This window comes from Myxocyprinus asiaticus, chromosome 36 (assembly GCF_019703515.2).
Source record: "Myxocyprinus asiaticus isolate MX2 ecotype Aquarium Trade chromosome 36, UBuf_Myxa_2, whole genome shotgun sequence".
In the NCBI taxonomy this organism is placed as follows: domain Eukaryota; kingdom Metazoa; phylum Chordata; class Actinopteri; order Cypriniformes; family Catostomidae; genus Myxocyprinus; species Myxocyprinus asiaticus.
In genome coordinates this window covers 31424253-31445052 of record NC_059379.1, presented here as the reverse complement: position 1 = coordinate 31445052, position 20800 = coordinate 31424253, and the positions used below count along the sequence as shown (strand labels likewise).

The window sequence follows — 20800 nt, the reverse complement described above, 5'->3', positions numbered from 1 at the left end:
AAATATTAAGAGTGGAAACAGGAAATCAGATGGGAAAATTAGTGGGACAAAACGCAGATTCGAACCGCAGTTGCTAGGACAACAGTACACATTCACACACCTTCTTTACACCCCATGCCACTGCAGCAACACTTATTGTCTAGTTTGTTGGTTTGTCGTATATTTCTGTGGTTCCACCAGACTATTGGGGTGCAAATAGCTGCACTGTGTGGCAGATGCTATTTACACTTGAGTGCAAATAGCCACTCTGAAAAAAATAAAATAAAAGCTAATTTATTAGGAAAATATAAAAGACTTGGAGGTCTAAATTCAGAAACTACAAGTCTCTCTGGAGCAAATGATGGAGCTGTGTTAGACAAATCAGCTGTGACCGAGTGAAAAGATTGACTGCACTTAAAGGAATAGTTCATCCAAAAATGAAAATTTGCTGATAATTTACTCACCCTCAGGCAATCCAAGGTGTATATGACCTTCTTTCTTCATTAGGAAAGTATCCCAGGTTTTTAGCTTCATCCAATGCAAGTGAATGGACACCAATTTTTGACGGTCCAAAAAGCATATTTAGGCAGCATCAAAGTAATCCACATGTCTTTTGAAGTTAATCAATATGTTTGTGTGAAAAACAAATCGCTAATTAAAACATTTTTAACTTTAAATTGACGCTTCCACCAGCTCCCTGTAGCTGTTTGAATTTACCTAACTCTTGCGTGAATTACGTTCCTCTGTGGTAAACAGAGCGTAACTTCTGAATTCTCGTGTGAATGCGCCAACGTGATGACGTCACACGATAGCGACGTGAGGCATTCAGTGTTTACAGGAAGTGATATACTTGATCGGCAGAAGTCATGTGGATTACTTTAATGCTGAATAAGTGTGCTTTTTGGACCATCAAAAATTGGTGTCCATTCACTTGCATTGGATGAAGCTAAAAACCTCGGAAACTTTCCTAAAAATCTTAAATCCTGTTCTGATGAAGAAAGGTCATATACATCTTGGATGGCCTGAAGGTGAGTAAATTATCAGCAAATTTTCATTTTTGGGTGAACTATTCCTTTAATAGGCCTACTGAATCAAAACTGTTTCATAACTGTTTACGCAGAAGTGACTCTATGGTTGTATATTTATTCATGGTGGGCCCTGTTTGTCTCCACTAAGTTTTGCTGTTGAACAATATGGCTATGCTGATCCATCAGCTAGACCACACCAAACCAGCATAGACCAGCATGGGAACTGCATGCTGATTAAGCTGTTATTATATTATGAGGCAGTTCTTCAATAATGATACAAACGGAATAATCAGTTAATAGTAGGAAATACATGAAAATGAAAGTTGTTTTCAATTTAAGGATTTCATATGTGTTGTGTGCTATCATGAAAAAGAAACATAAGCTTAAAAAAGAGCTAAGAAAACATTCATGTGTTTTGAAGTCTTTTTACACTACTACAGTCAAATGTCAAAATTTGTAAACAACAACGTATTATCACATTTTAGTTTCTTTATGAATGTCTGACTATATTAACTGCATGTCAATTTGAACAACAGGGTGTTTTCACAATATACTCTTCAATGTTATACTGGCCAAATGTGGGTATAACTCTGGACTTCCATGAATTATGGACAAATTATTGATAAAGTTTTCCTCCTGTTCTATCCTACTCCACACTCAGTGGTCATGTTTGCCCTCAGTTATTCCAAGAGATTACTTAAATCATTAGGCTTTTGTCCTGCTAAACTCATATCATTCTCATTCAAAAACATATCCAAAAAAAAAAAACAAGAAAAAAAAAACAATGCATGCACTTACAGTCTCCAATTACTTTTAGCAATTTTACGGGTCGGGGGATTTTGGCTAGTGAAAATGCAGTGGCCAGTGAGCAAAAAAGGGAACGACAAGTCCTGAATTCCACCCCGACTCATTTTTCTGTCCTCTCTGAAACCAAAACCCAGTGAAATGACAAAATCACATCCACTAATTTTGAGCATAAACATAAAAAAATGAGATTTCACTGTGTGCTTAACAAAATGTCTTGCGGTCACAACTAGTTAGGAAACGTTGTTAATGGATCCATCTCATTAAACTGCTGCACTGTGTTTGTAACACTGATACCTACATTCTCAGAAAATAAAACATTTAAAGAAACATTTATCTTTCATAATACCTTTTACAATCATGGACTAATAAAAAAAAAAAATAAAAAAAAATAGGTAGGGTACAACAAGGCTAAAGGCTACCCGGGGTAAAAGGCTTCTTTGAATTTATTTTCTCCCAAAACACCAAATAGCATCAAAAACTCCCACAGGACTTTCCTAAACACCTGTTTGTCACTATACACAGCAAAATTATCCTGTTCCATGAGGTAATTGCGTGTAGTGTCTAAAGATTGATTTTGAGGCAATATGATCTAATATTGAATAGTGGGGGAACAGATTTGATATGAAGAACTTTCAAAGTGGAGATTCATTTGTTTATAGAATACTTGAGATGCAATGAAATGTCAAATATGAATGAAATAAACAAGAAATGGCACACTCTTTTGTGAAGTGGTTATTTTGAATAAGCATAATGTTAATTGACAGCATTTTGCTGTCTCAAAAGTATTTGCATAAGTTGACAAATGGTGCACTATAACTATTGCCCCAGTATCTACACTATATCAATATAACCCCCGGGGGGGCCTTTTACCCCAAGTGAGGAAGCCTTTAACCCCAGGTGGTGGCATGTGACACAAAGGGCAAAAAAAAAAAAAAAAAACAACAAAAAAAAATTCATACATATACCAGAAATAACTATTACAACATTACCATAAACTTAATTTTTGATTAATTATCTTTTATGGCTGCATATAGAGTACAATTAAAGCATGGTCTTATTTATGTGTCCCTGGAACGTAATTGGGATCTGATAGATAGACAGACAGACAGACAAATAGATAGGTAGACTATATATTCTTATTTAAAAACAGATATGTTGATCCTGTCAGTTTTGATTGTCACATCTATGCTGATTCTACTCTACATCCTCCAGGTCATCATTTTCTTCCTCAGAATCCTTCTCCTCCATTGAGAAGTCCCTGAGCGCAGACAGCGGCACCAGCTGACCCTCTTTGTTCAGTCCCATTGGTTGAATCACATTGTCCCTGGTTGAGAAAGTGGGCAAGAGTGTTAGAGACAGAAAACATGCTGTATTTATGGCCCTGTTTACACCTGTTATTAAGATGGTTCTCAGGTGATGGTTATTTTCTTTTAAAGCTGCACGTAACCAGCAAAGTTTAACACCCCCCCCCCTTTTTTTTTTCTTTTCTCAGTAGCCATTTAATAGGTAAGAAGGCAGTCATCTGCTGTCATACAGGATGCAAAAAGAGGGATTATCATTTACAATACAAATGCCAATACTTGTGCATGCATTTCTGACCGAATGTGTTTTTGAGTGATCTGATCCAAAAAAAATGTAAAACCTCTGAACGCCTGTTTTCAGGTGTAAATATGGTCTGTGATTCTCTTGCCGATAAGCTGAGTGGTTTATGTTCCTTACTTTGAGAGCCTGTTAAACAGCCTCATGAGGCGGTGAGCCTCTTCTTCTTTCTCCTCCTCCGTCATCCCTTCCATCGGGTCAGGCTGCTCTTCTTCCACTTGTCCTGTCACAGGGTTCACCCGATTTTTAATCTGCTGATACTCCTCAGTGTCGGAGTCGGAGTCACTGGAGTACTGTGTGCCTGATGACCTGGCCTGTGACCTTTGACCTCCCAGAAGACCCCTAGTGGCCAGCAGCCCAGCAGCATTCCCATAGCCAGTGTACTTCACAAAACGCCTGACTGGAACAACCGAGAAGTAAAATCGTTAGCAATAAATAAAAGGCAATATTTTATAAACTAGATTTATGTAGTTTCTGAAGAACATTTGAGTGGTGCTTGTTGTGCAAATATCGCTGCTCAGGCTAGGGTATTGTGTATGGTTGCCAGTGCATTCCAGGTGGTTGCTAAGATGTTTCTAGGCGATTGCTGGCAGAAGACCCAACCCCAAGTCTATGATATTTTGATCGCTAGATATGTCTCCGGTCCCTCATTCAATGCAAGTCTATGGGATATTTGCAGCTGTTTTTATCTGCTTGGTGAAAATAGTAAGTCTGGCCACTTGGAAATGTAATAGCACACCTCTTTTCAACAAGCCACATGATTTGAGGTATAAATGGATGAGTTATGGGTAGAATTTATATTTATGATTAGAAGTTTATTCTAATTCCAAAGCCTAAGTATGAAAAAAACATATTTAATAATCATTTAGATAGTGGTAGCTGTGCAGTTTTGCCATCTGTACCATTCTCTTTGCACAGCACGAAGAGCAGATCAGCAGCACAGTGCTTGAGCTCAGTATCCAGGTGGGTCATCAGTCTAACCAGACGATTCCTTATAGTGCTGCCCTCTTCAGGTCTAGTGCGGGCATCTCTCAATGGAGGCAGAATCTTCATGCGATTGAAAAACACAATTCAAAACAAAACAAAAATTGCAGCATTTTAGACAGTCTTGGGCTAATTCACAGAACAGTTGTGCTACTTTTGTGTCTTCTTCAGAAACCACCCACAATACAGTTTAATCAGATGCTAAATGCACTGAAGTAGTGCTGTGCCATATTTAAATTAAGTCGTTGTCATGCATTTTAAGACAAAAACGCCTCCTTCCTGTAATGTAAATGAGTCTTATTATCTATAATTTTTCAGACCAACCACTGGGCAAGGGCATGATCATGTGGCATGATTGCCACTGAACTGTTTTCTGCTTACAGTCACCAAAAGAAGCAATGTAAAATCTACCAAAATGAGCAGTCCAGTTGGAGAACATCAAGTGTTAGTTGGTGTAAAAATGAATTTAGGCTCAACTTGGGCAGTTGTAGGCTGTCATCACAACTCCAAGTAGTTAATAATATCAACGTAACTACATCGGGCCATCGCTTCATGTCATCTAGCCACTCCAGCATTGATGGGTGAGAAACTGTCAAAACACAGTCATCGCAACTCGCAAAAGACACACTTTGTTTTGCATGTTTTACTCATTTAATACGCTACTAAACATCATATTATCCGCTAAAAGCATATGCCGTTTGCAGGTGAAAACACTGGACACCGGAAAACAAAAACAGGCTTCTGGTATGAATCTGGGGATAGTTCCACGTTCAGGAAAATGGTGGATAGATTGAGCGATATTCATAAAACTCATTGATATTTACATGCTGTATTTAACGTTATAGCATTATTACGCTATTTCCTGTCCAAAAGCAAGTGGTAAGCATAATCATTTTATTTAAAAGTATTATTCGTTTTCATTTCATATGTGTCCTCCACAACCTATCACCATATACTCTTATTGGTAGTTGAAAGCATAACAAAAAAAGTAAAATTTGTATTTTTTAGTAATATTATACAGTATATTACATATTTAATAACAGTATTTCATATTTATTTGTAGAAAGCTGCAGCGCTTTCTACAGAGTTTGGCAGGCAGATTCTGTTTGAGCCTATCTATGTGTAATAAATCTATAAATGAAGTCATACCTGTTGTCTAAGGTAGCATCTTGTTTCTCTATGAGCTCTTGAGCATTCGGTCAGCAAGTTCAGCACAGGGGTCAGTCTCTCTTTGACCTTTTCACCCTGCATGTAAAATGCCACTGTATTAGAAAAGCCAATGTCACAAATCGCATGCAACAGCCTGTGAAAATACTTCTTGAGAATGAGTTCTGGGTTTAAATGAAATATGTATTGTTTATATTGTTTTGAATCACTCTTCTCTTCTTCACTGCTTTCATTGTCTCTGTCTCTTACATACAGTACCTGCTCCAGTTTTCTCTCCATGTACATGAGTAAGTTGTGCACACAGTCCATGTTGACTCCATTCATCTGCTGTGAATTTGGACCTACAGACACAGACACCAGAACATCCAGACAACTCAGTGGAAGAGCAGAGAGCATATTAGCTGCATGCCTGAAAGAGAGAGTTGAGAGAGAATTATTATATAGTTTTCTTTTGCCTTCTGCAATGCTTTGGCTATATGCACCAAAGAATATAAATTCAGTGATTTGCTGTTAATTTAATCCTGTATTAAGGATAGTGTAAACATGTGTGGCTCGCTGTCCAGGGCAAAGGGCTCGAGACTCGAGACATTCGAACAGGAAAGGTGCTCACAGCATTCAACGGGGGAGTCGAACCGGCCACAAACAGGAGATCCTGCTGCTGATCGAACGGGAGAGCTTTAGAATAGATTGTGCTGGAGGGGTCTGCAACAACCTATCACGGGGGCCTCCCCCATGATCTGGCAGGATCGGCCTGAGGCGTGAATCCTAGCCACTCAAAACTGTCCTGGCTCCCCCTTCAGACACAATGGAGGGGCCCTCACAGCGTTCAAATGGGGGAGTCCTCCTTGCTCTTCGAATAGCGAGCCCACAGTACAAATAAACGTGAGTTAGCTCGCATGCTTTCGAACGGGAAAACCCCTGCTGTGATTCGAACGGGAGGGCCCTTGAACGTAGTGGCAGGCCTGTCCAGCATTCCCGGACTGGCCAGAGAGACCCCTGCAGTGTGCAAACAGTGAGGCCAGCGTGGTTGACAGGGACAAACAAGTGTCCTCCCCGGCCCTGGCCATGAACGTCTTGTGGTTAGCTGATGAGGGCTTGTTGTGCGTTTCTGATGTGGAGATGGTTAGTACGGATGTAAGCATCAGATGACCAATGGCCTAGTAGACATATTTCCTTTTTGGGCTGCTGTGGTTGTGGCACCGATGCGGAAGGAATGGTTTGAGTATAGTTTTTTAGGTGTTTTTGGAACCAGAATCGGGAAACTGCATGGTTTTGTTGTCTACAAAAAGTGGATTGAGAGAGGTTCTGGTTAGGGATTTTCTGTAATGACAATAGTGTGCAAGCAATTGGAAAGGCTGGATGGGAATTGGCAGATTGAAAATGAAAATTGGATGCCCCTTTTTTTGGTCGGATATGTTTTGCTTTGTTTGATAAAGTATCTGATGAGTATCTCGTTGTCTATGATATGGAGGTCTGAAATGGTGGGGTGGATTCTTGGATCGAATTTAGCTGTGGTTGTGAGTTCTGAACAGCGAAGGAAGCCGAAGAAGGTGAGGATGAACATTGCGTCTAGTGTTTTTGCGGTGATTGGGGAAATGAAGCCCTGTCGGAGAGTATTTAAGCATCTGATTAGCAGGTCGGTGGTGAAGGGGAGCCTGGTGTCGGTTCTGGTGGGTTGGAATTTGTGGATACCTTTAAGGAGAAGTGAGTTTGTTGTGCGTTTTTGATGTGAAGACGGTTGGTACGGCTGTAGATAAGGTAAGCATCGGATAACCAACGACCCAGTAATCGTATTTGATGTTCGGGCAGGCCTTTTTGGGCTGCAGTGGTTGTGGTGCCGATGCGAAAGGAATGGCTTGAATATAGTTTTTCTGAGATGCCGGATTTAATCAGAACGGATTTGAGGTGTTTTAGGAAATGGATTTGGGAAACTGCTTGGATTTGTAGGATCGAAAGGGTTTTTGGATTGTGAACCTCTGTAGTGGAGGTAAAGTGCTAGTGATTGAAAGGCTGGTTGGGAGTGGGCAGGTTGAAAATGAAAATCGGATGCCCTCTTTTGGTCTGGTCTGTTTTACTCTGTTTGATCAGGTATCTGATTGTCTCGTGGTCTATGATATGGAGGTCTGAAATGGTGGGATGGATTCTTGGATCGAATTTTGCTGTGGTAGTAAGTTCTGAACATCGGAGGAAGTCGAAGAAGGCAAGGATGAACATTGCGTCTAGTGTTTTTGAGGTGTTTGGAGAAATGTAGCCCTGGTGGAGGGTATTTAGACATCATATGAGCAGGTCGATGGTGAGGGTTAGCCTAGTATCGGTTTAGGTGGGTTGGGATTTGTGGATACCCTTGAAGAACTGAGATCTGGGGATGGTTTATTGAGGAGTTTTTTTTTGTTGCCATAAATTTGTTTATAAAAGAAATTGATGCCGCTTAGGTACCCCTTGATAGTTCCTAGATGTAGGTTTTTGGATTGGTTGAGATGTGAAGCACAGGAGGATATAGAGAGAAGAGAAAAATTGGGAAATTACAGGTTGTAGTTTTTTTTTTTCTCCCAATTTTGGAATGCCCAATTCCCAATGTGCTCTAAGTCCTTGTGATGGTGTAGTAACTCACCTCAATCCGGGTGGCAGATGACAAATCCTCCAAGCTGATGACTGCCTCCAAGCAGACGGTCTGAGACCGTCAACCCATGCACTTTATCACATGGCTCGGTGAGCACGTTACCGTGGAGATACAGCGCGTGTGGAGGCTTCATGCCATCCACTGCGGCATCCACGCACAACTCACCATGCACCCCACTGAGAGCAAACCACATTATAGCGATCACGAGGAGGTTACCCTGTGTGACTCTACCCTCCCTAGCAACCAGGCCAATTTGGTTGCTTAAGAGTCCTGGCTGGAGTCACTCAGCACACCCTGGGATTTGAACTAGCGAACTCCAGGGGTGGTAGCCAGCGTCTTTACCACTGAGCTACCCAGGCCCCCCAGGTTGTAGGTTTGATGGAAATCCTCAGCTGGCTGAAAAAGTATTCTGCAACGGATTTGCTTGCTGAGGCAGCTTCGTGCAAGGAATGGTTTCAGGTTAGGGGAGAATAGGATGGTAGGAGGGGGGGTAAAGTGAGGAGGGGAATGAGTCTGGGGCAGAGTTCGCCGGCGGAGGCAGCCTCACGCGGGAATCTGCTCCAGTGGCCCATGGATAGGAAGAAGTAGGGGGAAGGATGTTAGCATGAGGAATGGACTGTGTTGGTAAAACAGAGGCATTTGGAATGGTTGTCGATGGAGAACGAGGGAAACGGCCCGTGTAAATGGTGGGAATTTCAGAGGATGGCTGCTGGGCCTGCTGCATGTACGGAGATGGGATTGTTGAGAAATCTGTTATGAGTGGAGATTTGTTGTGGTAGCTTGGAGAGGAAGAGAAAGAGGCGGAGGGGCCGTGGATGCTTAGACGCATGGCTTGAAAGACGTGCCATGGTTGTGGCCCGTGAATGGCACATTGCGCTGTTTGCAGTGTAGCGGGACTTTGTTGCATAGCCGAAAGATGCTGCAGTTGTGGCACCTGGATGGCACGTTTGTGCTGCATAGGGATGTATTGATCCAATGGTAAACATGGTAGTGTGGTAAACATAGCATCTGCGGACGCCTGAACATAACTGGTTGCTGGTTTAAATGTCGGGAACACATGTGAAGCAATGTCAGGAAACATGCTTGCGTGTGCGTACATACAACATCATTTAAGGTTGGTTTATTGTGAAATTAGAAGGCACCTGAAACAACGTATACAGATAAATACTTCAGTCTGATGTTTATTTAACTTAAATTTATGGTTTGGTGCTTTGTACATTGTTTTCCCATGTGAGGGGAATAATTTCATAACTCTGTATTATTGGCACGGGGTAACTCATCTCGAGGACAGATGAAATCATTTGGAGTTTGTGCCTGGGAGTTGGATGTAAAAGATACTATATGGGCGCCATTTTCAGTAGTGAGATGAATAAAATGCCTTGTTTATACTGATGACCTGTAATAAATTCTACAGAAAAACTGAAATATTATGAGTATGAAGCAAAGTGCAAAATCATACAGCGTCGATTTAAATTCATTATTTTTAGACTTGGGTGGACCACAAGATTGACAGCTTGTTGAACTCTTTTAAAGTCATGCAGCAATTAGGTTCTATGGTCGAACTTGTTAAGGGTTTGTAATCCAATGATTCGAGCAAATGTAGAGAAGACTTGTCTGTAACAATAAAAATAATGAATGGTTTACCTGCGTGAAGTGTTTATCCAGGGCAGGAGTCGTGTTATAGTCTAAAGATGAGTGGAAGTTTGTCGAATCGCTTGCTTCATGGTTATCATGCTCTGTGGCGAGGCGAACTATGATGCTGTGAGGAGGTGTGACGTTTGCGGAATGATTATGAATGAGTTGTGATCTGCGTGCGGTCTGCCTCTTGTGGAGCCGCATTCGGCTCGTGTCTGTTTGGACAGAAGCTGTATATAGCTGTAATGAGCTGTAGCATGGTTCGAGCGGATGCTGCTGCGGCAGCATGCTCGTGCTAAAATGTCTGCGTTGATTTGAAAAGATGTTGTAATTAGAGAAGCGGTTGTTTGGGAGGGAGTTCACTTGTTGCATGATTGCCCCTGTGTTCCAAATGGAATTAATCACACTCCGAAGGGCACTTTGGAGGGAGAAACAATCGTGATAGTCATGTTGGAAGAAACAAAATAGCTGGATGGAGCATGCCCTAAACAAGCTGCGCGGCGAGGTAATGAGGCTGACAGGAATCCCCTGTGCGGAAGAACCAGATGAAAACGCTGAGGTGGCTGAAATGGTGGTTGTATTAAATAGTTAGTCTTGTTTCTCTCGCTTTTGAGTAAAGCTGTAATGGAACTTGAATGGCATGAAGCCGGAACAGCGCCCATTCACAGAAGCAGCTTGTGCAATGGACCACTCTTGAGGAAAGTTTAGATAAAAGAACATATGAGCAGTCGTAGAGAGCTGTTTCACATGTATACAGCGCCGGAGCAGTTGGCATGCGGAGGCGGGCTCACGTAGCTGGCAACTTCTGGTGGGAGATTTAGATAAGAGGACATATGAGCAGTCATAGAGAGCTGTTTCACATGTATGCAGCGCCGAAGCAGCCAGTTTGCAGAAGCAACTTCTCGCAATAATCTGCTTCGGCGAATAGAGATTAGGAAGAAAAACAGAGTAAAAATAACACTTAAAGTGGTAGCTGTCAATGCTGTGAAACGAATGAGCTGCTGCGGTAGCTTCTGTTGAAAAATGAGACGATTTAGATGGAAGAGATGTTCCGATGAAGGCGAATGCTTTGCAGCGAAGTTGCATCCGATGATCCGAGTAACTTGCATAGGTCTGTTCGTAGGCAATGGGTGGGGCCGAATGCCGAAAACTCTCAGTGCTACATAGAGGTAAGCAGCAGTTTATATATTCTTACTCTGGCTGTTTTATTGGTCGGAATAAATGAACTTGCTCCTCCCGAACCTTGTTAAAACTACATTTAAAATGTAAAATAAAATAAAATTTTAATTGAGGACATGTGGTATATGTTGAGGTCTTATGGTATGATCTGTCCTGTTTTAAAGGAATGTTTCGGGTTTAATTCAACTTAAACTCTGTCCAGAACATCTGTAGGATGCTGCTGATTACCACAGAAAATAAAGTCTAGTTTTTATAAACTGTCCCCCAATTTATAAAACAAACCATTTTTTTAATTTTTTTTTTATTAAAGAACATATATAACAATTTATTATTTGATCTGTAAAGCTGTCTAAATTAGGGATGGCAACTTTTTGTCACATGAATAAGGGTACTTCAGTACAGGACAGGGTTCCCCTCGAGCACCTCATCATTCAAATTCATGACAATAGGCCGTCCCGTATGGGACTTCTATATTTCGGCCCAAAATACGGGACATTCTGGCTAATACGGGACAGTTGACAACTCTGGTCTAAATCGTCCTTTTGAGGCGGGACTACTTTTCTAGGTGGATGAACTTCTGGGTATGTGAGCGTTACATCATGGCACTTTCCATGTTTAAGTGGGTTTAAATGGGTATGACAGTTGCCAAAAGATTGGATAATAATTTAACCAACATGATCACAGAGGCACTCGACATGTTGCTACCAAATGCTTTGGTACCCTGATGAGCGCCACCTCCCAGCAGACATCTTTGCATCAATTCAAGCATGTTTACCTTTTCCTGGGACGCTACTGTAGAGCGTTGCACGAGCAGCCTAAAAAGAAATGTGTTCTGGTCCCAGGGAAACCAGAAAGTTATCATGTTCATATAATCAATGATGAGCATATACATTTTTACTCCATAAATATTTCGGTTTTGGGTTGGAGTTTGGGTTAGGAGGTAGGGTCAATAAAATATGCAGTCCTGTTGACTGTATTCTATTATTTACAATTAAAAATATCTTGTTTTACAACTCGCTTTTGGCGCCACTCTGTGGACATTTCACCCAGAAACTGGAGTGCATGTGCCACAATCAACATTTCCAGGTCCGGCCACTGGGGGCAGTGGTTAGAATATCGGTAAGCACAGACCGATTCCATTTGAACAACTTTCGATTTACCGTCACTGAGTTCACATGGAGATAAGTCTAAATTAAACAAAATTGGTATGCGATTCTATCACACTAGTCTAATTGTAACTGATAAAGTATAAGTGTACAATAACAAGTGTTATGGCTTTAATTTAGAAACTGAGAAATTAGTTGTATATTTTTTTACATTTCAAACTGAGAGACAAATCGAAATTCTTTTCTGTGGTAGATTAAGTTGCATTTAACTCAGAATATTCCTTTAAGAACTAGAAGCTGAGCAAAAAATGTTTTAACACAAACCCCTTGAGCTCATCGGAAGCTTCCTCTTCCTCACAGCACACCATCAGGCAGTGACGCAGAACTGCAGCCAGGTGGCGATAGAGAGACGCATCTCCCTGTTAGACACAAACTGAGGCTTAGTAACACTGGATTTTGTGTTTCTTGTGGTCTTGCCAAAGTTTTTTGGACATGCACTATTTTTTTAAGGATTCTGGTAAACCATGAAAACACCATGGTACATAAATGTGGTAATCATTCAGTACCTTGCTATATATCAAAGTACCATGGTATTACTAAGTGGTACCATCACTCTACCTTGATACTACCACAGTATATATGTATATGTTTATGTGTGCATACACCTACCTCCTCAGGTTTTTGTGTGTGTGTGCTGTGTGTGATATTAAAAAGGATTTTGAGGGCCTCCTGAGCTTTCTGTGAGTCCTCCACACTTGTAGGTGGTGCTGTAGGATCCAGCACAACCTCATACTGTTCCTTCCACTGTACTGATAAACATTGCTCCAGCACTGTGGTCAACAGAGACACTCCACCCTCCTACAAATGAAGAGAAGAGGGAAAGTATGTAGTGGAAATTTTGTAGAGGCCTAAAGAAGGGGAACAAGGTGGCAGTTGGCAGATGTGATGCCAATATATATGTAATAAAATAGAGCTGGTTAGGTTGTAGTACCAAAACCTGACCTTATGTTATCATAAATCCAAAACTGCCATTATAAAAACCTATAGGAAAATCCATAGGGAACCTGTAGCGAATTAGCCTTCCGTGTTCGCCTACAAATTGACATCACGACTGAACAGCTCTGTTAGCGATAGACCTGCTTGTACTTGATTCCAAATCTACTTTCAGCCTTTATAAGGATAATGCAGATTTTCTGTTGAGTGGACTTTGAGGAAATATAGTGAAATAAGTTCATTTCAGTAATTTTGTGCATATCTTATTAAATTGTTTTACATACATATATATTGAGCATCGGCAACCCCGCTCTCTAATTTAGACAACTGGTATCAGTTGTTAAAAAAACCCTATTGGCCAACTACTAAATACAATATCAAATACTATACAGTAGCAAATAAGATGAACACAACATTGCTGAATTTCAATTTACAGTTATATTACATTATTAACATTAACTCAAAAGTCCCATAAAAAAAAATCAATAAATATAATTTGGTTCTGGTTAGATTTTGGAAGTGACACTAAGCGGAATGACCAATTCAGGCTCAGTTCTCAATCTGGTCAAATATCAGCCTACTTATCGCCCTGGACAATACATCGGTAAAAAATATAGATTGTGTGATGTCCGAGCGAAAAAGAAGAAAGTAAAAGCAGAAGAAATAGAGATACTTGTTTGAGCTGTGCTCTGAGTTCAGGTCTCAGTGCCGTCAGTAAAAACATGAACCGCAGTTCATAAAATTGGCCACATGGAGAAGATGCAGTTTCAAACTCCTTATTCAGTTTTTCTGTTAGACCACATAGGAGACTGAAGAAAAGAGTGCAGAGAAAAGAAAAGACATTATGCATATAGTAAAGCTTCATATGTGGAGTTTTAAAGGTGCACTCAGTATTTTTTGTTTGTAATGTGCTGGCCAATATGGCAGGTACCTTGAACTTATACTGACATCTAGAGGTGTGAATGCAGCATCACACAAATGCAATACTTTTGGTTACCAATACCGTAGAGATGCGCTATTCACAGTCAGCCAAGATTTATTCATTTCGAAAGTAAAAAGTATCGTATGTTGCCTACTTTTTCAGCTGTCTTAGCTCCAGAAGTGTTTTTTCCATAGGGATTTCATAAAATCCTTCATTAGTTCTAATCCATGAACCAAACCAACCAGCTCCGAGGTAAATCACAACATTATAAGCTTTGATTTGAAGCAAAAAATGTATTTGAAAATGGGACAAAAATACAGGTACAAGGCCTGTAATGTCTTTAATGAGGGAATGAAGCATTGCAAATTACAAAATTAAATAAACAACCATGCAAATATTAAAGTTGTTGATAGTAAATAAAGAAAAAATATTTTACGTTTATTGCAAAATATTCAGATATACATCAATATATAAGTATTTTGAGACTGTTGGGAGACTTGATTGCTTCATTCACAGTGTATCATGGAGGCAAGAGTCTGCAGAGCACTTTTGGCTTGCTTTGTGGGCTGCAATTCTCTGATTGGCTGATCTTTCTCTTCAGGATCATGGTTATTGTAGTTCTTCACCAGGAATTAAACAAGATTTAAAAACCTCTGTGTTCACAGTAGGTGTGTCTTTAAAGATTTATACTTTATTGTCACTCTATAGGGGGTTACCGGTCTAAAGTGAGTAGTATTTGGATTGTCATGTGATCTCAACATATGGACATCCATGAGGTGACCCACTCTATGTGGACTAAAACAGCTTTTTAAGGCTGCTGATATGAATAGAGTTTTCATTTCATGTGAGTGTACATGATTTTTTTAAACATATTTTCTTCAAAAGTACCATTAATTTTTTTTGTGTAACATGAAGGGGAAAAATGACTGAGTGCACTTTTAAATTAAGAAATCTGCTTTATCCATGGAGTTTTAAATCAAAATGGCTTGTACCTGAGTTCGCTGGCTCTCTCCTGTGCCCAAGCACTATTGTAAACAATATTACAGAAGATTTTCATGACCTCCTTCCTGTTTACTTCTTCATCATCTTTTCCACCCTTCTTCTCCTCCTCTTCCTCCTCTCCTCCCACACTTCCTCTGCTGTCCCTCTTACCAGGTGTGAGAGCTTTGAAAACGCTGCTCCTCCTCCGAGGAGCTCCAAGGCTCATGTTAGAAAATGTGCTCGCCTTACGCTCACTACGCCAGTTGCTTGCGTAGTTTGCATCACTCGGGAGTTCACTGGTTACAGCACCAGAACCATCTTCATCACCACCGCTGTCATCATCATCATAATCTGGATGACTTGACTTGTCTTCAGAAATAGCTATGATGACATCACTATAGGGGTCAACATCATTATCGAGGTCTTCTCCGGGAATGGGTGCGTTGCTGATGCCACCCAATTTGGCTAGAGTGAGGAGTGCTCTGTCAGTGATTAGAGGTCCCAAAATCTTTTTGTCCCTAGAGAGAATCCTTAAGGATCGCAGGCATACTTTCAGTACACGCCCTTGTGGTTGAGTCTGGAGGAACCTGATCAAAATTGTAGCTAGAGCCTGAGGGTGAGAGAGAAAGAAAAAGCTTGTGAATGAAACAAAGCCAGAGGTTATTTTTTAAGGATATTTGTGAGTGTTTGTTTATAAGAGTCAAGGTTACCTGTCTTAAAAGGGCGTCTGGGTTACCGGACTCATCGTCATAGTCTGAATCAGAGTCTGACACATACTCTCGCACTTTATTCTTTCGGAACTGCGATTGCCAAAAAACAAAAACAAACAAACAAAAACAAAACTTTTATTTGAAACATTTCCAGTGTACGCACCATAATGCCAGTGTGTTTCATGGTTTGATTGTATAATGGGGTACATGACAGGCCAACAGAGCTTAACAGCTGAATGTTGAGCAGAAGACAATTGCGGAGACAAAACCTCTTAAACTGCCTCTTAAAGGAATAGTTCACCCAAAAATTTCTTTTTTTTTTTTTTACCCTAATGTCAGGCTGAACCTGTAAGACTTTCGTTCTTTCGTGGAACACGTTAAAAGTCTTCACAGTGCTTTTCGCAATATAATTGAAATGAATATACACTACGAGTTGTTAAGGACACAAAACCATCAATAAAAGTCATCAATACATCTTGTTCACTGTATTCCAAGTAAATCCATCTTCTGAAACCATATGATCACTTTGTGTGATGAACAGACCGAAATGTAAGTTATTTACTTTCAGCGTGCAGCACACAAATAAACTATAAATAAATTAATATGGCGACATCGCAGTGACTGTGATCTTTTTTCTTTCTTTTATTTTTGTTTTTGTTTTTGTTTTTGTTTTTTAGCTTAACAGCCCAGAGTCACTATTCACTTTCATTACACTTTATGGTAAAAAGACTTGTGATGATTTTAAAAATGTTTCCTTTTGTGTTCCACAGAAGAAAGTAAGTCATCAGGATTTGAAGCGACATGAGGGTGAATAAATAATAACAGAATTTTCATTTTTGGGTAAACTATTGCTTTAATCTTTAAAGATTTACATTTTTGTGCCATTGTTAGCGACACCAACAGAATAACAGGAGAAGTGTTTGACATGAACTTGTGCATTACAGTGACTTTACCAGAGGTAATGGGTATTCCTACTAAAACACAGACTCTGATGTTAAATAAATTGTTCAGTTTATTAATAATAATAATTGGAATATACAACTCTAAATAGAGTTCAGTCATGACAACACATCTGTTATGCTGCTGCAGAGCAAGTACGGAGACTTGCTAATGCTAACATACACAGACATACTGAGTTAAGCATATCGACATGCTGCTGCGCAATTAGAAAACACAATGCATGCTGCTTCAAGCATGTATGACATGCTGCTCCACAATTAGTCATCAATACAATGCCCAGCAAAGCAGGAAGCTGCACAGCAGATCTATTGCCAAGACTTATGTACTGCTGCTGCTCCGAAGAGCCATGCGCACCGAATAGTTACTAGCTAGGTGTGCCTTGGCCAAATGGCATAATACTAATGATCTATGCCTCTGTGTCTGTGGGCTTACTTGGTCGAAAGACATAACTCATAATGTGTATCTGGACCAGGAAAGCCAAGAGCTTATTTAACTAGTGACTTAGCATAGCTATGTGTGGATTAATTTAAACTAATGACCTAAGATAGTGATGTGTGCCAGAGCCTGATTCGACTACCTTGATAAAGACGCGCTTCTATTTGTCATGGCCAAAAGCAGACCTTACCATGAAAGGTGATAGAAGAAAAAGCCCCAGCAACCACCTGAGCAAATAGCATTTTGGATAACTCTCGCAGCGCACTATGGTGAAACCAGCTTACTTGCAAACTGAGCTAATTTAAATGTTAGGCAAACCCTTAAAAAAATTGAGAGTTCACTGCAAATTTGCCACAAACTTGCCGCAAATTCGCCACAGATAATTTTCACATGCAAATGAGCTTTGCGGCAAACTTGCAGCAAATTGTTCATTGTTGCCAAAGGTTTGCCAGAGGTTCACCACTACCGGTAAAGAGCTGCAAACTTCTAGCAAACTTTTGTGGCGAATCACAAGCTCATTTGCATGTGAATATAACAAGCGGCAAATTTGTGGCAAGTTTAGATTTTTTTGTAAGGGTAGAGAGAGTATGCAAGTTGATTGGCTACCCGATTACACCATGTGAGCCAAATGGCTTGATATATCACATGTGAGTGAGCTGATTGGCTAACATTTAACAAGTTCAAAGAATCTATTAGATTGCGCCATGCAGAGTTTCATGACTGAACTTAGACATTTATAGCCTAATTGTAGGTTGCTAAGCAATGTTGCAACTAATATGGAATGTGTGATAACAGGTGTGCATTTAATGGCATTTTATAACACCTACAAACATGGAATGATCCATTTTATGAAACTATAAAATTCACTTTGGTGCTGCTAGAGTGCAGAAATTACACACTTCACCTTGATTGGTTACCTTGAGGAAATTCAAGAATGTAACCTTCAAAAAAGAAAATCTTACCTCCTCCAGCTCCTGCCTCTATTCATTTTGAACAAGCAGCCAAAGAATAAAGAAATATAAAATTAATAAAACATTACAAATGATACTGATCAAGGACAACCTATATTACTTGTACTGTATATGCCAGTATACCTACAGTACATATAACTTGCTATCCAATGCATAGCATAGAATGTCCTAACTATTCTAAGTGTGTGCATTTGTGTGTTTGTGATTGTCTACACCAGATGCACATCAACGATTAATCAGCTATGAGCTCAAGTAAACTTCAGCAACAGTTAAATGGGTGAATAGCCTGTATCCTACTTTATTTTCAATGAAAATCCAATGGTTTAAACATTTACTTAATATATAATTATTATTGTAATGTTATTGATGCTAAAAGTGTGTATACAAGTGGTAGGAAACAAAACATTATTTAAATTAGTAGACCAGAGACCACAAACAATAAATTGATAGGATAATAAAGTGGCTGGAATAGCTCTGCAGCGCATCAACAATGGAGGGATGCATCCGTCCTCTATCAACGTGATGCGACGGACGCTTCCAGTGTAGACAGCATCGCTGATTATATTTGGAGCAATTTGCTTTTGATGTGCCGCTCACGTCTGTTGTAGATCCGCTGTGAGTGTTTACCAAACTATAGGACTGGGCAGGTTGAAATACTAAGGAATTAGTTGGGGGTTTATGTTCTGAATATTAATGAGCTATAGGGATCAAATCCACTGTAGTATCAGCAAACACCTGAGGACATGCAGGAAGTACTTCCTGTGTATGTTTTGCGACACTCAAATGTTTCTTACTTTTCTCCTCTCCTTCTCCTCCAGGTCATAGAAGAAACACTGTGCATACTAGGTGAAAAAGAGTCAGTGTGGAATTAGAGAGGTGCCATTAGATAAAATGTGAATTTTGAGTAATGAGTTTCTGCAAGGACACACTCAGCAATGCCACTAAAAACAGTCTTAATGCAAAGGCATTGAACTGAATATAATCACAATCTTTAGTTAATTGTAAGTACCTCTCTATTAAATTGCTGTAGCTCTGCCTTCACTCCTTTGTGATCGCCCTCTCTGATGCATTCGATAATCCTCTCTACATTCATTGCTGCACAAAATCACAAATAAATGCACAATGAATCAGTCACAAAAACAGCGATGTAAAAACAAACAAGTAAACTACTGAGGCTACTGCTCTCTAATTCTCATAAAAAGGAATGAATATGTTTTTGTCATGTCATACCACCATTTAAGTCCCCTTATAAAGTAATTGTATTATTTTCATCTTCTCCAAATAAAATATCCTGATCCATGCATTATGGTTTCTTAAAGGGGTAGTTCACCCCAAAATGAACATTTTGAATTACAGCCCTTTTCATTGTATGGAAAAAAAGATGCAGTGAAAGTAAAGAGTGACTGAGAATAACATACAGCCTAACATCTCCTATTGTGTTCCAGAGAAGAAAGACAGTTAAACAGGTTTGGGTGTGTAAATTACATTTCAAATCAAATCAAAATCAAATCAAATCACTTTATTGTCACACAGCCATATACACAAGTGCAATGGTGTGTGAAATTCTTGGGTGCAGTTCCGATCAACATAGCAGTCGTGACAGTGATGAGACATATACCAATTTACAATAACATCAAATTAACACAACACAATTTAAACATCTGTTATACATAATTACACCCAACTTAAAACATCAAATTAACACAACACAATTTAAACATCTGTTATACACATAATTACACTCAACAATATACAAATAATAACATACACTGTACAGTATACAATATGCTGTTTTTGTTTTTTTGTTTTTTTACTATATAGATACACATTATTCAATAAAAATTAAAAATTAAAATATATATAAAAAAAGTATATATATATATAGAATGTACAGTATTGTACTGTATTGACATTCAGGCTGTCGGTTGATAGTCAGTTGTTAAGAGAGACATAATATAATAACAGTAATATAATTTATGACAGTCCGGTGTGAGATAAAAGAGTAATAAACATTTTTGGGTGAACTACCTCTTTAAGGTTCTAACTGTTCCTAAGAGTTTATCCTCTTACCTGTGAGTTTGTCTCCACCTGAGTGCGCCATGCAAGATCCAAACTTTGATGAAATTTTATCGTTAATCTTTAAAGAATTTGAATCATAAACTAGAAAACAGTATATCTGCGATTCACGCTCTCTTCAAACCACCAGGCCTTTTACTCTGTTTCTCTATTTTTATGTCCCTACCCTCTTTGTATCTGTAATCCTGCAGGGCATTAGTTATGCTCTAATCCTTTAATGTCTTTCCACTTTATCACTACTGACCCTTTAATAACCATAGAGCCAGCTGATGGTGCAGTTGTGCACAATAGCCACAAGGTGATAGTTCAGTTGAAGCAGAGACTATTTAGCCTGGATGAAGCACTGGTATTAAAATGAATGGGACAAATTGTAACGGCCAATATGGCAAATGTAGAAAAGGTATAAGATCCAAACACCTTTAAGATACAGACATTGCCTGTCAGTCAACTCGAGAACCCGCATGCACAATAGCTGGACCAGTCTGAAAAATAGAATTTTTTAGCATGATCTGAGCTAAAGAAGCACAATTTATGATACCATTGTTGTCAGATTTAATGTAACTGCTGATTTGCAATATGTTCTTTAATCGAAATCTTGACCAACCGTTTTGGAGATTTCGGTCTTTCTCCATTCAAGAAGATCGGAGC

The 20800-nt window shown here is 39.6% G+C and overlaps 1 protein-coding gene across 1 annotated transcript; it reads right to left on the bottom strand.

The window, feature by feature from the left end:
* Positions 1-1028: 1028 nt before the first annotated feature.
* On the bottom strand, positions 1029-20282 carry LOC127427385 (synembryn-A-like). Its single transcript, XM_051674978.1, has 14 exons — positions 20147-20282; positions 19086-19171; positions 18871-18918; positions 18068-18085; positions 15711-15800; positions 15012-15610; positions 13771-13906; positions 12774-12962; positions 12429-12523; positions 5823-5973; positions 5547-5642; positions 4316-4460; positions 3534-3813; positions 1029-3138 (listed from the first exon to the last, which is right to left on the bottom strand). The coding sequence occupies exons 1-14, from the start codon at positions 20175-20177 to the stop codon at positions 3009-3011; spliced, it is 2094 nt and encodes a 697-aa protein (XP_051530938.1). The 5' UTR covers positions 20178-20282; the 3' UTR covers positions 1029-3008.
* Between the last annotated feature and the right edge of the window lie 518 nt (positions 20283-20800).

Bases quoted from the DNA above. Each gene is read 5' to 3' on its own strand.
- LOC127427385 (XM_051674978.1), bottom strand. From the start codon at position 20,177: ATGGCGCACTCAGGTGGAGACAAACTCACAG. The intron at 18,919-19,085 runs GTACTTACAATT...TTTTTCACCTAG, and splicing joins TACAGCAATTTAATAGAGAG to TATGCACAGTGTTTCTTCTA. The intron at 12,524-12,773 runs GTAGGTGTATGC...TGTGTCTAACAG, and splicing joins ACACACAAAAACCTGAGGAG to GGAGATGCGTCTCTCTATCG.